General features: G+C 36.1%; 1 protein-coding gene across 37 annotated transcripts in view; it reads right to left on the bottom strand.

Moving 5' to 3' along the window:
• Robo2 (roundabout guidance receptor 2) overlaps positions 1 to 15,109 on the bottom strand; it is a 1,567,832-nt gene that overhangs the window by 14,711 nt on the left and 1,538,012 nt on the right. For 22 of the 37 annotated variants that reach the window (NM_001415038.1, NM_032106.4, XM_039088687.2 and 19 more), the window contains 2 exons: positions 11,994 to 12,254; positions 8,481 to 8,686 (listed from right to left, as the gene is read on the bottom strand). In NM_001415038.1, coding sequence (NP_001401967.1) covers positions 8,481 to 8,686; positions 11,994 to 12,254 — 467 coding nt within the window. Of the gene's footprint in view, positions 1 to 645; positions 829 to 8,480; positions 8,687 to 11,669; positions 12,255 to 15,109 lie in introns of those variants that run through there. The other 15 variants (XM_039088674.2, XM_039088673.2, XM_039088672.2 and 12 more) reach the window with 2 other exon arrangements.

Below are 15,109 nucleotides of genomic sequence, written 5' to 3' on the forward strand. Positions count from 1 at the left end.
GCTTTGAAATCAAAACAGATTCACTTTAAAGAGCAGTACACATATAGATATCTTATTGAACTCACAAACGCGTTGGGTATATCTTTAGTGAGCATCCTTTAAAACAAAGATAAATCATTGTATTAACATCTTAGTCAAACAATTAGGACCATCAGCCAAGTGAACTGTTAGATAGTCTTAGACCCATTCACCCCATGCTGAGGAAACCTTCCCAGAAAGGGCCTCCGCAAAAAGAAACGGGAGAAAGTAAAGCAGTGGAGACAAAAGCTGAATAATTTTTATCACCAGGTTCATTATTGATTTTGTGAGAATTTTGCAATGTGTGAGTTACTGAAAGTTTAATGACAATCTTAATTGCTTTTTTTTTTTTGTAATATGAAAAGGAAGCACACTGCAATTAACCAGCAGAGCCATAAGAAGAAAGGAAGGAAGGGATGCAAGGTAGTGAGAAGGAGCCTATTTTTGGCTCCAAAATATTAGCATCCAAAGAGCTGTCCTGGTAACAGAGCGTCTATCCAACTGTGTTCATGCATATTTTAAGAAGCCTGCAGTTAGATTCACTGAGAAGGAAGAGCAGAAGAAAAGGTCAGTGTCTGGAGGACAGGATTCTCTCATGCAAAGAGTGTTGACTCAGAGTCTACCAACCTGTTCTTGTAAGACTGGTTCCATCCAGCCTAAAACCAGCTTTATCTGCTGCTGCCACCAATGCTTGTGCAAAGCTGCCGCTGGCAAAGATGGAGCCATCTGAGGAGCTACCTACACTAGATCTATGACTAGAAAAGTTACGATCCTCATCAGATGCAGAGCCCCATCCATTTACCATTGAACCTAAAAACAAATGTAGTGCTCCAGTAAGTCGTGGATATCAGATACCTCGTCTGCTGTAACACAGTGCATAACGGCCAAGCTGGCTATTTCATCCCCTGGCTGATATTTTAAAGTTTCACTGTGAGTTCTTTATTCCACTATCATCTATGTCTCCAACACTCTAATAACAGAGAACTAAGGGCATTAAAAAACTGTACCTGTTGGTATCTCACTGACGCATCACAGATCAATTGGTTAAATTCTTAAATTGATTTAATGATCACATCATTTTCCCACAAGGATTGCTAAACATATGTAACTTGCTGTACAACAAGAAAGAGTGATCTGACTGCAGTAACTTAGTGTATTTAAGCAGAAAGAATTGATTAAAAAATAGTGTGCATATATTTTAGATGTAGTTCAGACTCCATAAACTATACCAAGATTTTAAGCTAAAAGTTAGTCATAAAAACAACAAAAACTTATATATTAAATGGCTAAACAATATCAATATAAAGAATACTGCATTTTACTGAATTTTATTTACAACAATGTTGTTATATATGCTGTAATTTTAATTAGCTTAATAACTCCAGTTCCTTTAAAAATAATTAATATAAAATATCATGAGCCATAAGGTAGATTTTTCTGCAAAATGAAACACAGTGTTAGTGGAAAAATACAAATTTTTGCACAAATAGCTTCCGGTATAAAATACTTTGAAGATACTACTACAAGTAACACTTTCTTAAGGTTCTACAAAGCCAGTTTTCAATTTTTTTAAAACACAAAATCACAGTGGGAGTTAAACCAACTATTTACTATAATTAATTTAATATTTACTTAAGTTGTTATATGATTTAATTCATAATATAATAAACTACCAAATAGTGCTTATCCTAATATATTTAGAAAGGAGACACAAACATGTGTTTATGAAACACATGTTTTAGGTTTCCTAATTAACACAAATACATATTTATGAGAAATAGGTGAAAATCAAATATGGTAGAGTTTTTGCTCTATTCTCATCCTTTGAAGAGAGCAGTGTAGTTAAGAGTTTGAAGTACTTAAAATATTCGTGAATAGGTTAGTGACACACATACGTTCCTTTTCAGAGCAGAGCAAACAGAATTGGAAAGGAGTAGTATCATCTGAGACATTAAAATGGAGTCAGGAGTGTCAGAGAGAGGCTGTTCGGAGTCCAGCTGAAAAAGCACTAGGACATGGTCTTTATATTCCAAACAAGTCTGCTTGACACAGACCACTACAAGGGACCTAAGACAGATAAAAATATCAACAGATCCTCCTCAGACAGATTCATCTCTCTGAGTTAAAGATCATTGTCGAGGACCCATAGGCCACAATGAGAGAAGAAGCAAAGCAAAGGACTGTGTGCCCTTACCACAAGGAAAAAGAAAAGCTCTGAGCTATTCAGTACGGTGTCACCAAAACTGCAGAGCCCTTATTCTCTCCACACACTTCATGCTTTAATTCTTGAGCTTGCCTCTGGTACTCCTGCCTTCCTTATTGCTGTCTAACTGTCTTTTGCAAGAACCGACACACTTTGATTTCTCCATATAAAGATCTCTAGACTGTCATCATCATCATCATCGCAATCACATCCTTATTATGCTTCTGAATCACTGGGTCCTTGTACTACAGAGTCTTGTCTATCTCTGCAGTGTGGTAGGCACACAACAGTATCTTCCACCACATAAGCATACTTTGTCAGTTGCTACTCTGATTTCCTGTGTCTAATGAAATCTTGGCTCTTTGTTGCCTTGATTCTGTTTCACCTTCAGTCTGCTGTTAAACTTAGACTCATTCTCTTTGTTGCAGAAATACTATAGAAGAAAACAGTACATTGGTTCCATCCCTTGACAGGAACTGTTGCATATACATTCCATAGGAAGTAGAGTTTTATGGATAAAGAACTACCTATTATCCATTCTGGCATATGTTATACAGGGACATTGAAGTACAGAAGTTCAATAAAGATTGACATATTAGATAATATAAATTTAATATTTTCATTCTTCACTGTAAATTTTATGCATTAGTCTATCTGATGTATAATGTCTTAGCAATGACCTTATCTTATCTTCAAAAGAACATCTCCATAAACATTCCTAGAAAATTTAGCTTATTTATTTTTATTTATTTATTAAATAACATATAATGCTAGTAAATTCTTGTTGATTATTTAGAAACAGAAAAAAATAATGATGTGATTGTCTTGCAACAAAAAATGGTAACAAATATATTTTTAGTATATAATGGAATGCATCTTATGTAATAATATGTAATAAGATACATATATAATGGTATATATATGTATATATACATGTATATATATGTGTATATATATAATGGTATACTTGGCTACATTCAGATAGTAGTAGTTTATAGTATTTTTATTCAAAGTAAATTGATGAATTTACTTTGTCATAATTTAATTGTGTGTGAGATTCTTAGTCATACTTAGAAGCAGACAGAAAGAGAGCCAGAGAGAAACAGAGAGACAGAGAGAAAGATTAGAAGATAAGAAAAACATTGTTAGATTGAAGAGTAAGTCACTTTGATAGGAATCATGTCTACCATATCTGTGAACACATGTATTAGAAAATACCAAGTCTGAACAACCTGCCTGGAGAATCTTTCGAAACTGTAAGCAATTCATACACTTCTGACACATTATAGCCACAAACATAATCAATACATATTTAAACATTTAATGAAAAATGAATTTATGCCACATAGCAAATTTATTGGTGTTTACAGCTTTAATCTTTCTAAATTCCTCAGCTTAAAAATGCTGAAAGGCCAGAAAAAATATCTGAAATTAATTCAGGCTGATGAAGAAGAATCTCACATAGGACATTAAGTTGCTTAAATGTTACTGAGCATAAAATGCCATGATAAAGTGGCATCTTGCTGTGTCTCTATTACATCTTCAGCACTAAAATTAATTTATGATCAGTCGTCAATTCATTTACATGTCAATTTATGCTAAATCCTTCCTTGCTGATAAATGCTTATCCTTAGAGCCATTAAGCTAGAGTAAAGTCTGTGCTCTATAATATGACCTTGTTAATTGTTGCATTACCATTTTTATGATCCACAAAAACTTACAGCCCCCATGTTTTTGAGCCAATATTTAATCCACTGCTTGTCTAACTACTTGCTAAGTCAAATCTTCTGCTATAATTGTCTTCAGCTAAACCAATCCTAATATTGATCTTTTCTAGATGTAGAACAAAAAAAGGTAAATATATGTGAAAATTCTTTTGATCCTCCCAATATTCGAGTGAGCAACAAATCTACCCATTTTTGTGTGTGTATGTATGTGTGTGTTTGCATATTTGCATGCACATGTGTATATGCATGCACACATGCATATGTATGTAACATAGAGGAAAAGCAAAACAAACAAGTAGGAAAAATTTCCCTTGGTTATATAATGTCCACTAATGTGTTTTACTTAGATAAACATAATTTGGCATCAAATTTCTCCTAAAGATCCTAGAGCTGCTGAAGTAGCCCTAGCGTAATGAATTCCTCATTTGTAGCATTTCCCAGAGATGCCCACTCATACTAAAATTAATTTATTCAAATATTTTTGTAATAGAGGGAAATCCTCAGTTGAAAAGTTTAATGGAACCACTTTCTAAACACCTGTGTTGCAATTAGACCACCAAGTGGGGTGTTTTCATACTGAGCAGTTGAGTGAGCTCTAGAAAAAACATTGAACTATCCAAAACCCAAAGAAAATTGGTCCATTATTTTATTTTAGTCACCATGTGCATGTGTTTTCCAATGTACAAGACAACTTCTCTCCCACTTAATAGCATCATTATTGACCTTAGTTCTTACACTGAGGCAAGATAGACTCTCAACTGTATGTTAAGGACACCCTTTTTCTTATCTCTTTCTGTTCTACCTTCTGGAACTTTCTTTTTCATGGCACTATCATTAAATCTAGAATGGCATTGGGAAAAATAAACTGCTGAGTCCTGTCTCTGTCTGTTACCTTGTGATGGTGCATTGCTGTTTTGCTAGAAGTCTCACTAGCTTAGTTTTGAATATGGAAACTTTTTTCAGTGATTATTTTCCCAATCTCAACATGATGTGCACTGCAACTCTAAACCTATTTTTGTGCTTTGTGACAATCAAATAGATATCATGATAATTTAGAAGCACATACATAATATATTATATTTATACATACATAATATATTATATATTAAATGGCATACATAATATATTATATATTAAGTGGTAAATATATATTCAGAATAGATGAAGTTGTATGATTAACCATCTGTAGATAGATAAATTCCTCTATCTATAAAATTAGGGCATTGGCAATCATGGTTTTAAAGTTAAGTGAACTAACCTAGGGTAAATCCTAAGAACCAAGGCAGGAAGCATGTGCAAAGTGCCAGATCCTAAGTATTTTAGACTTTGAAATCTCAGCTCTGCACTCTTTTTCTCCCTTCCTCTTTGTTTCCCTTCTTCCTCTGGGAATTCTTTCTTTTCATCCCTCATCTTTCCTTCCTTTTGTTAGTTCTTGTTCCCTTGGTATGTTTGCAAAATATGAAAAACCTGTCAGGCTGTAGTAGTACCTGCCTTTAATTACAGCCTGTAGAACTGATCTACACAGAAAGTTCCAAGACAGCAGGGCTACATAGCAATAACCTGTCTCCAAAAGAAAACAGAAGGTGGGTAAAAAGTCACTCAACAATAATAATAATAATAATAATAATAATAATAATAATTTAATCAAATATATAATCCAGGAATATATGTAAGGACACAGAATAAAAGCTTGTTTTGGTAATAATTATATAAAGCAGTATGTTTGTCCATACATGCTTTTTTTTAAAACTAAGCTTATAAAATTTAGAACCATTGATAATTTTTTTCTCCTGACCTTTTTCTTAAATGAATATGTTTTGGAATTTAAGGAGTTCCACAGATTTTTCAGTTATTCTGAACATACTCTGAATAATGTATTTCTTCACAAAGGAGAGTTGTTTCTATAATAATCATATTTATTTGTGTGTGTGTGTGTGTGTGTGCGTGTGTGTGTATTTATATGTATAAATGTCTTGCCTGAATGTATACCTGTGAACTATCTGGGTATAGTGCCTGCAGTGGGCAGAGGGGCACCGTGATTAATGTATACAGGTACCTCTGGGCAAATACTCAAAGCAGATGTCCATTTGCTGCTTCCACCCATGCACCTTCTCTGCCAGCTCACAAGTGAACGGACACATATACATTCCATGTATATGTTCACATATTCTTTCTATAGTGACCCTTTAGTTTTGTACACTCATATGAATTTATGGACTCACATTCTCCATATACATGCCTATGCACTTTCTAATGTGCTCATGACTCCCAATATATTCACTTACTTCCTGTGCACATACTCTCTACCTGACTCATAAACTGTCCATGTTCACTTATAGTCTAATCTACATATATACACATTTTATGCTCTCAGATTGAATGTAATAAGTTCATTCTTTTATGTTCATAAACAAACTAATAAACACACAGGAGAGACAGAGAGAGAGGATGAGAGAGAGAGAGAGACAGAGACAGAGACAGAGAGAGACAGAGAGAGGCAGAGACAGAGACAGAAAGAGATCGAGACAGAGAGATAGACAGACAGACTAGAACAGTTGTTCACAATCCCTTTGGGGTCAAATTTCACTTGGGTCACCTCAGGCCATCAGAAAACACACATATGTATACTACAATTCATAACAGTCACAAAATTTTAGCTATGAAGTAATAATGGAAACAATTTCATGGTTGGGGTCACTACCACATAAGGAACTGTATTAAAGTTTCAAAGCATTAGGCAGGTTGAGAACTACTGGTCAAGAAGGGAAATTAATCCTTTGATTAGATGTCGTCTGAGTTTCTAGCAGAAGGAAAGATAAAACATTGGAAGTTCTTAGTTACTGTAGTAAAAGGTATAACTTCACTAAGAAAATATATTTTCAGGGGACATATTCCTTGTGAGGGAATACATACATAGTTGTCTTGAAAAGTTTTTAACATGGCAACAATTAAGCAGCAAATATAAGTATCAAAAGAATTAGCTATAGGGGAAGTGCACACTGCTGGACTACCATTGCACAAGATATCCTAACTAGTTCTTAACAGTTTATCATGTGAAAGGGTCAAGTAGTATTCTTCTAAGTTAGAGAGACATATTTTGTCTCAGGGATTGCAATATTTAATACAGAACTTCAGAGTTTATAGCTGACTTTTGCCTTTTTTTTCTGGGAACGTTTTTCTGGTTGCATTCTTAATAGGAAACAGTTTGGTATTACTTGTGAAATATGCAAAGATATTCAGATTTGCCCTAAAGTAGATTATGCTAGAAATTCAGGCAAAGAGGCTTAACATAATAGTGTACTAATAAGTCAGCTCTCACAGAATGCAAAAGTTTTAACTTTTGCCCTGTCACCTTCAGCTGGATATATGTTTCCAATCACCACAATATATCTGTGGTTTTAAAATCTTAATTAGCTTGATAATCAGCTCAGCCTCAGGCAAGAGGAAATACTGAAAATTAGATTCATGCCTCAGATGCTGAGAATCACCAAAAGGAAGGCAGAAGCTGGATGGATCCATCATATACCATGGTCCAGCAGCCCTTGTAGATCTATCAGGCAGTCTCAGTACTGTAGAGATTAGAAAACTCTCAGAGTACACATGGAATCAGGGAAGCTCTGATAAGAAGCATTATAGGAGGAAAGGAATTATCTAATGACATAGATATAGTTTGTCTGAGATGGACCAGCAGAGTACAGAGATCAGACTCAGGTTTGTACTAGCTCTGTCTTCACTGTCTAGTAAGGGACTTGTTTGTAAGTCCAGAGGTAGATAACTAAGGAATAGAAAGACTAAAGTTTGTCTTTTGCTACTTCCTTTGTGTATATAAGGGATGTCATTTGGACAATTTTAAATCCTTGGAAACAGGCTGCTGCTTAGTTCTCAGAGTCACCCTAGGCTTACACCAATGGAAGTCTGTTTAGTGAACAAGAAGAAAAAAAAAAAGGAAACCTAAGCAATAAACAGTCAAAATAATTACACTTCTTGGCAGAAGACTGGTGATTATATTCAGCAATGTGAAATGCATAAATGTATTGCTTATCTCAATATGCATGTTTCCACTCCAAAAATATAATACCGTGTGTAACCTAAGAGAGGCTCCTTCTGAAGGCTTGCTTATTTTCACCAGTGAATGATTTTACAGGGTAAAATATCAAGGAGCGTTTTAAGATCTCATTCACTTTGTATGTTGTTCCCGATATACAAATTATATCATTTCTAAAAGTAAAGCTTTTTTCATGTAACAGACTTGGTTCCCTAGCAGAGTGAACTTTTCTTGAAAGCCTGGGATATAATTGAGTTTTCCTTCATGTCTTTAAAGCTTTTTAAAATTCATGAATTTCCTTATCGTTTTAGCAGCAAAGCAAAAGTATTTCTAAATCCTTTTTGAATTTGGTGTTTAACATTATCATATTTAAACTGTTACAAAAATATATGGAGTGGAATAAATCTTACATAAGGAAGCATTTGATTTATGATGCATTTTAATGTTGCAAATAGGTCACTTATTCTTGTTCTATTAGTCTAGTTACCTGTTACAGAGCTGTCTAGATTGTCCATACTGGAACCAGGAGTCTGGTCTAGTGCTCTGAGGGGCCTGGGAATTTCTAATGGTTCCTCTTCATCATCAGCATCCTCATCTGGAACATCTGTCTCCAAGTCAGAAATCAAGGCTCCGGACGCGTAACCTAATGGTGGAACTGGGGGTTGTGGAGGTGGAGTATTGCTTTGAATGTGCCTGGAATTCAAACAAAAAGAAATAAGAGACAGAAAACAATTTGTTAACAGTCAACGAAATTGTAATTCCTGTAAAATGGCACGTTATGGTAACTCATCCTGTCTCCCATGCTTACTCACCCACAGCACTGTCTTCTATTTCAGCCGAGACACTGATATAGGCAAATGCCTTCCCAAAAGGCAACCACACAAATTAGGAAAGTTTGCTTTCATTGTTTATTAGGCAATACACAGGAAGGAAAATATATATCAAGAATTTTTGTGTCAACAAGCTTTTAAAAGAGAATAGGAATATTTATTACAAACCAAGTCTCCCCCCCCCTTCCTTTTTTCCTTCCTTCCTTTTTGCCTGTAATAGCTGCTTGGTTAGTGTTGAAGTTCAAATCATTTGTTTTAATCGATGCAGTTTAGTTGGAGAAAGTTTCTCAGGCGAAAGTGTGATTGGCTCAGCTCTGCCTCTGGCACAGTTCCTGGCCTATGAGGATGCTGTTGGCATGACTCCCATCACATTAGACAGAACAGATGTTTCATTATCCCAGTGTAGATTAGACACAAATACTTTGTGCTCTTGGTACTTGGAATCGTTCTCACCAAGAAAGTCTTAAGGGATTGAATTTAGAACATAAGGCATGTTCAATAGCCTTGTGGGTAAAGATATCTAGTCCCAATCTTAGAAAATCAATAGAACATGCATGGTCATTCATTTATTAAAAATACTTAAGAAAATCATTGGTGTACATTTTATGACTTACACAATGTTGAGTTGGAACCCTGGGTCCATTGGATTTACTGTAAGACTATTAATGAATTATTTCTAACCTGTAAAATGCTCATGGAATTAATTTGTGATTATCTGTTACTGTAAGTAAAAAACAAGTGTGCTCTATGTCTGAGGTTTTTTGTTTTGTTTTGTTTTGTTTTTTTTAATTTCCTACAGAAGTAGTCAAACAGCTCCTTCCTTAGAGTCATTGCTAATAAGAACAAGGCATTTTTGCTATTGGCTTTTGAAAAAAATGCAGGGCTATTTCACTTCTGATCTATAATCTTTCAGGGAAATGTCCCATTTTTTAAAAAAAATTACATAAGACTCATCTGTGAATTGCATTTGTGAACTTATAGACAACTCTAAAATTAACAGGATTCTAGATTTCTTAGGGATGAACTCCCAAGAGTTGGACATCCCTTCAATGGGAGCAGATCTAATCTCTGTGGTTACACAGCAGGTATTTGAGGAAACTCCTTGGCATCCATCACAACCCATTCATTTGTAGTGAGAAAGGCAAAGCAAGTGATGGTGAATTCTCTCGGACTGAATACTGAGCATTGCCAAGCTCACTTTGGTGTCCATGTGGAATCACATCTACTTTGTAAATTGGAGAGAGAAGATGCTGCAGATGAAGAGGGTATCAAGTAATATTACATATGTGGTTCATTTCACTTTGATGCTCTAGATTTGGTAATGGGATGGGAATATTACAGATGAATACTGTAATTCTACATAATTTATAGTATGTCAATATGGGAAAAATTACACATGGATGAAAAATGTACTCCTTAATTTAAGCAGTATTAGAAATTATAATGAAATATGAGGTGAAGGTATGCAGGGTTTACAACTATCTTCTAGTAAATAAGAAGTGCTTCGCACATTTTATCTGTTAGTATGAAGAACTCTGAATGCGAAACTGGAGCCTTTTATCGTTAGAGTTCTGGGAATGTGATGTGTACCCTAGAGCAAGGGACACTTCCAAACCACAAGAGCAAGCAAGGTAGTTTTTAGGTACTGGATAAATTGCTACTCATACATACACAGCCAGTTCTGGCATTCAGAATACAGCTAGAAGGAATAGAAACATACTCAGAGCCCACGCAACCATTCAGGAGATATCTATGTGGCAAGTCATACATGGGAGATTTTAAATGTGAAAAAGAAATCAGTGCCCAACTTAAGTGAAAAATCGAACCCCTTCTAAACATTAGAGATTAGAATTAGACAGGCAGTTTCCCAAGAAAAAGATCTCAAAAGAATATGTAACAAGGCATGTCGCTTCCACTCAACTAAAAGAACATAAAGGTGGATACTTTCCTCTGAGACCTGGGGGTGTGTGTTTTATCTGGCGCTGTCTGCAGAATTCGAAGCCCTGGTCTACACAATTTTTAACAGGACAAACCATGAAAGAGCTTTGAGTCACAAAGTCATAGCTTTGTCTCTCATGGGCTGACTATCGAGGTTAGTCATGAGTGCATTTAACCTTAATAGTCCTAAGGGAATGTCTCGAGCTCTGTCTCCATGTAAAACAGGGTTAGCCATCATCCCCCCATCTTGCTAATGCAGGTAAACCTAGCTACCTGGGACTCCAATGGGAGAAAACAGGGAGATCTCTGCTTTTGAAATTCTTCAGTAGTTTGGTCCACATCTCTTTCCCTCGCTTATTTTAATCCATAGTGATTTGTGAGAATAATCTGTAGCTTTGCATGTAGATAATCCAGTGTATTCTTTAAATTCTTTCAGTGTATTCTAAAAGGAAGTAGCTTGCAAACACTGAAGATGAAGGCTGTTTCACTATGAATATATTTCAGTCAGAAAAAAGATGCAAAGTCTTTCATCTGACTTCAGGTATGATGTAAATCCATGCAAGATACTTTTTTTGTAGGTCATATATACTGAAATATAAATCAGTATTTCAGAATAACCGAATTCTCTAAGAAAATGTGAGGCTCGGTCCTATTTCTATTCCTGCCACATTTTCACAGAACATCTGACAGACTTCCATGTGTGATTTATGAATTTGTACTTTTATTATACAAAAGATCTTTATGTGTTCATGGATTTCTCTTGAAGCATTTTTCTTTTCATTATTATTTTCTAATCCACTTAATTCTGCCCAAAGTCTTTTAATAACTGACACTGACCATAACGGTTCTCAGAAGCATGCATTTACATATTTACAACCACATACAGAATTAATGACAGGCACTTTGAAGACTTTAAAAGGAGTGCTTTATTGCAGAATTAAAAATGAGTTCAAGTATAAACTAATTGAAGCTGGTCTGTGAATGAGAAAAGATTCTGGGTGCCACCAAAATACTCAGCCTGAGTCCCTGCTCCATGCACTTCTTTAGCCAGTTGTGTGATATTTGTCAGTTAGGTTTCTGTCACCAGTTTCTTAATATAGATGGTTAACACATATTCAAAATCATTTTTCATCCCACCCACGTAGCTTTATGAGCATCTCTACTTAATAAACACACAAGAGCATCTCCATAGGTAGGGAGTACAGGGCCTTTGGTTTACTGAGGATATTTACCATGTTTGTTTTGCTATATCAAACTGATAGGCCCTGGTTAACTCATCCAAGTGAGCTTGCAGCATGGGTTGCATCTCCTCCCGTGGGGATGGTGTAAGAGTGGCAGTGGACTGCTGCCCAAAGGAGATAGCGGGTGAAGAGGCCACACCGCGAACAGGAGGTGTTGGGACGCGATCTTCATCCTCTTCCAACTCGTCTTCCATTCCCTGATGCAAATAGGTTTGCACTGGTAATGGTGGGCACCAGCTATCACTGTCATAGCTGAAATTAAATAAGAAAAACATGTTCAGTGACATACACACATAAGTGCATACTCATACTAGCAAATGAAAAGCAAATAAGGGTTCTTAAAAGGTTCCTCAGTTTATGTCTTCCTTATCACATTATTGATGCTGTCATAGTAAGTCACCTGACCATTATCTTTGTTCTTATTCCTCCCATCCAAGTACTAACCAGGCCCGACCCTGCTTAGCTTCCGAGATCAGACGAGATCGGATGCGTTCAGGGTGGTATGGCCATAGACTTTGTTCTTATTCCTAACTATATACTAGCATCTCAAAATATCTCAGCTTATTTTTAAATAACTTTATTAGCTAATCATTGCTACACAGTTACAAAGGCAAGAATTTCCCACCAAACTTATTCATGTAGAAATACAAAATTGCTGTTAAAGACAACTAAGGAAGTTAACACTTGGAGATTTATCCATTCCCATCTCTTGGGCATCTGTGTGCCCAAACAGAATATGCCAATAATACTGATTGATCACCTCACACTTTCTAGACTTCTGTCAATCTATTATTCCATATAATAAACCTGTTATCAATGTGTGGTCATAAAACCATCAACAAACTTTTAATTTCTTTAAGTTTGTCAGCAGAAACACGCACCATGCTTATTTCAGCACATAAACAGAAGTTCCAAATTCTCTTGTGAAAGAAGAGTAATTATGAATTTTAGTAAAATAAATTTGGCCCAAAGCCCAACATTTTATATCCTCCTTTTCAGTTTATGACATCTTCTTTGAAAATTTAGATGACATGTCATGTTTCCTAAGGGAATGTGGATCAAGCATGTAGAATCCCGAAACAGTAAATTCTAAATCAATAGTGGCTTTATTTACACTGTTTCCAGCAAAGAATAAATCTGAAGACACTTGAAAAAAATGGAGAGTCTTTTCAAAAGTCGTGGTTCCCAAAAGGCTAACTCAATAGTAATCATTTAAATGGGAGATGCTAATGGCGCCATGCTAAGCACAGCAGAGCTCTGGCTTCTGGAAGACAGGAAGCTATTGTCTTCAGTGATATAGCCACTATGGAGTTATTTGTGTACTGGTGTACGGAGTCACCCTGCTTACATGGACAACTCTGGTTAAACCCTATGGGTCCCAAAGCAAAGACCAAACAGAAAGATTTGTGAGTACAAATGGTCCTATAGGCTCATAGATTTGAATGTTTGGTTACCAGGGAATGGTGTGACTGGTGTGACCCATTAGGAGGTGTGGCCTTGTTGGACAAAGTATGTCACTGGAGGTGGGCTTTTGGGTTCCAAATAAAACTCATGCCAGGTCCATTGTCTTGTCTCTTCCCACTGCCTGTTGATCTGGATGGAGGACTCTCAGTACCATGTCTGCCTGTGGGTCATTATGTTTCCTGCCATGCTGCTCATGCACTAAATCTCTGAACTGTAAGCTAAGCCTCAATTAAATGTGTTCTTTCATAGGAGTTGCTGGGGTCATAGTGTCTCTTCTCAGCGATAGAACATTTACTGAAACAACATAGAAGAGGGAAGGAGACTTGGTAAGAGGAAGGGAGTAAGTTGGAAGGGATATGAGGAAAACAAGAGTAGATGTAGAAGGATGACTCTGCATAGCAGAATCAGATGATACAACGAACCAGCGACAGAGACTATTTTGGCAATGGATACCCAGAGATCTCAAACAGTTCATGGACTTTCAATGCTCTGTTGGCTAGGAGCAATGGGAATCCATTAAATTATGTTTGTGCAAGCCCAGAGTTAGATACTAAAGAACTCAGTTTCCAAAAGAGAAAAAGAGAAAAATAGTGGCCTTAAGCAAGGAGAGAAAGTATCAGTTACATAGGAGCTCATTAATCCCAGGGAGCTCAGAGTAAGGTTCTCTCTACCTGGTCAGTCTTGCTGGATCTCTAAAATCATGTATTCCCAAGCCAAATGTTCTCCAAACAGTTAGTGTCACCTTTCGATCCTTTGTTTTTTGTACGCACTTGTTTTGCCTTGCTGAGGCTACTTGAATGTCCTTCTGTTTCAATTAGCTTACAGTTGAAAGCCCTGCTTCAGAAGCCATGGACCGTTCGGAAGGATGACTGTCTCTAAATATCTTATACACTATTGTGAACAGCAGACACATTTCAGTGTGTTTCAAATAACAAGTTATCTCTATAAGAAAACTTCATAGTCTAAATCGGTATTTCTATTTATTAACTGTATAATGTGTGCCAATCTGTGTAGAAGAAACGTTTTTCTAACACATTGTCATTTTAATTGGGTTTATTGAGGTCCCAGCTTTCATTTGAAGGAAGAGTTCTATAGCTCTAAAGCCTGTACGCAGTTCCTTTCGTTGCATTTAATGCTTAGGTTTTCTCATACAATCAGTCCTGCAGACTGTTTACAAATGTACCTATGAAGACACCAGAACAATGGAAGAGAGCCATTTACTTCTCTTCATTCTATTATGTTCATTTAACAGAGCTAAGCTTCGACTTATTTTCCAGATAGCGGACATAGTTTGTCAGCAAGACTCTCACATGAAAGCAAATGGCTCTGTTTCCCTTTTCCTTTGCACTTTTGCACCCTGTTCCACTTGGTCATAGAAACAGAATTATTTCAAGTAAGCTCTTCTTTCTGGGTTCTTCATTTTAATCTTACAATTCTGTACATTAAATTAGTTCTGAATCATGTGTTTTTTACAAAACTTACTAACAAAGCTAACCAGTGTGGGGATACTATGTTCCAGCACTGGTACTGGCAATCTCATTGAAAATTCATTTGAAAATCAATCTTAGATTTCCGCCATTAAATATTTTACGCCTTCAGTTTAATATTGAGCTTTTCATATGCTTAAGTGTCTTTTCCTCAGC

The sequence above is a fragment of the Rattus norvegicus genome, chromosome 11, assembly GCF_036323735.1.
Source record: "Rattus norvegicus strain BN/NHsdMcwi chromosome 11, GRCr8, whole genome shotgun sequence".
Classification (NCBI taxonomy): domain Eukaryota; kingdom Metazoa; phylum Chordata; class Mammalia; order Rodentia; family Muridae; genus Rattus; species Rattus norvegicus.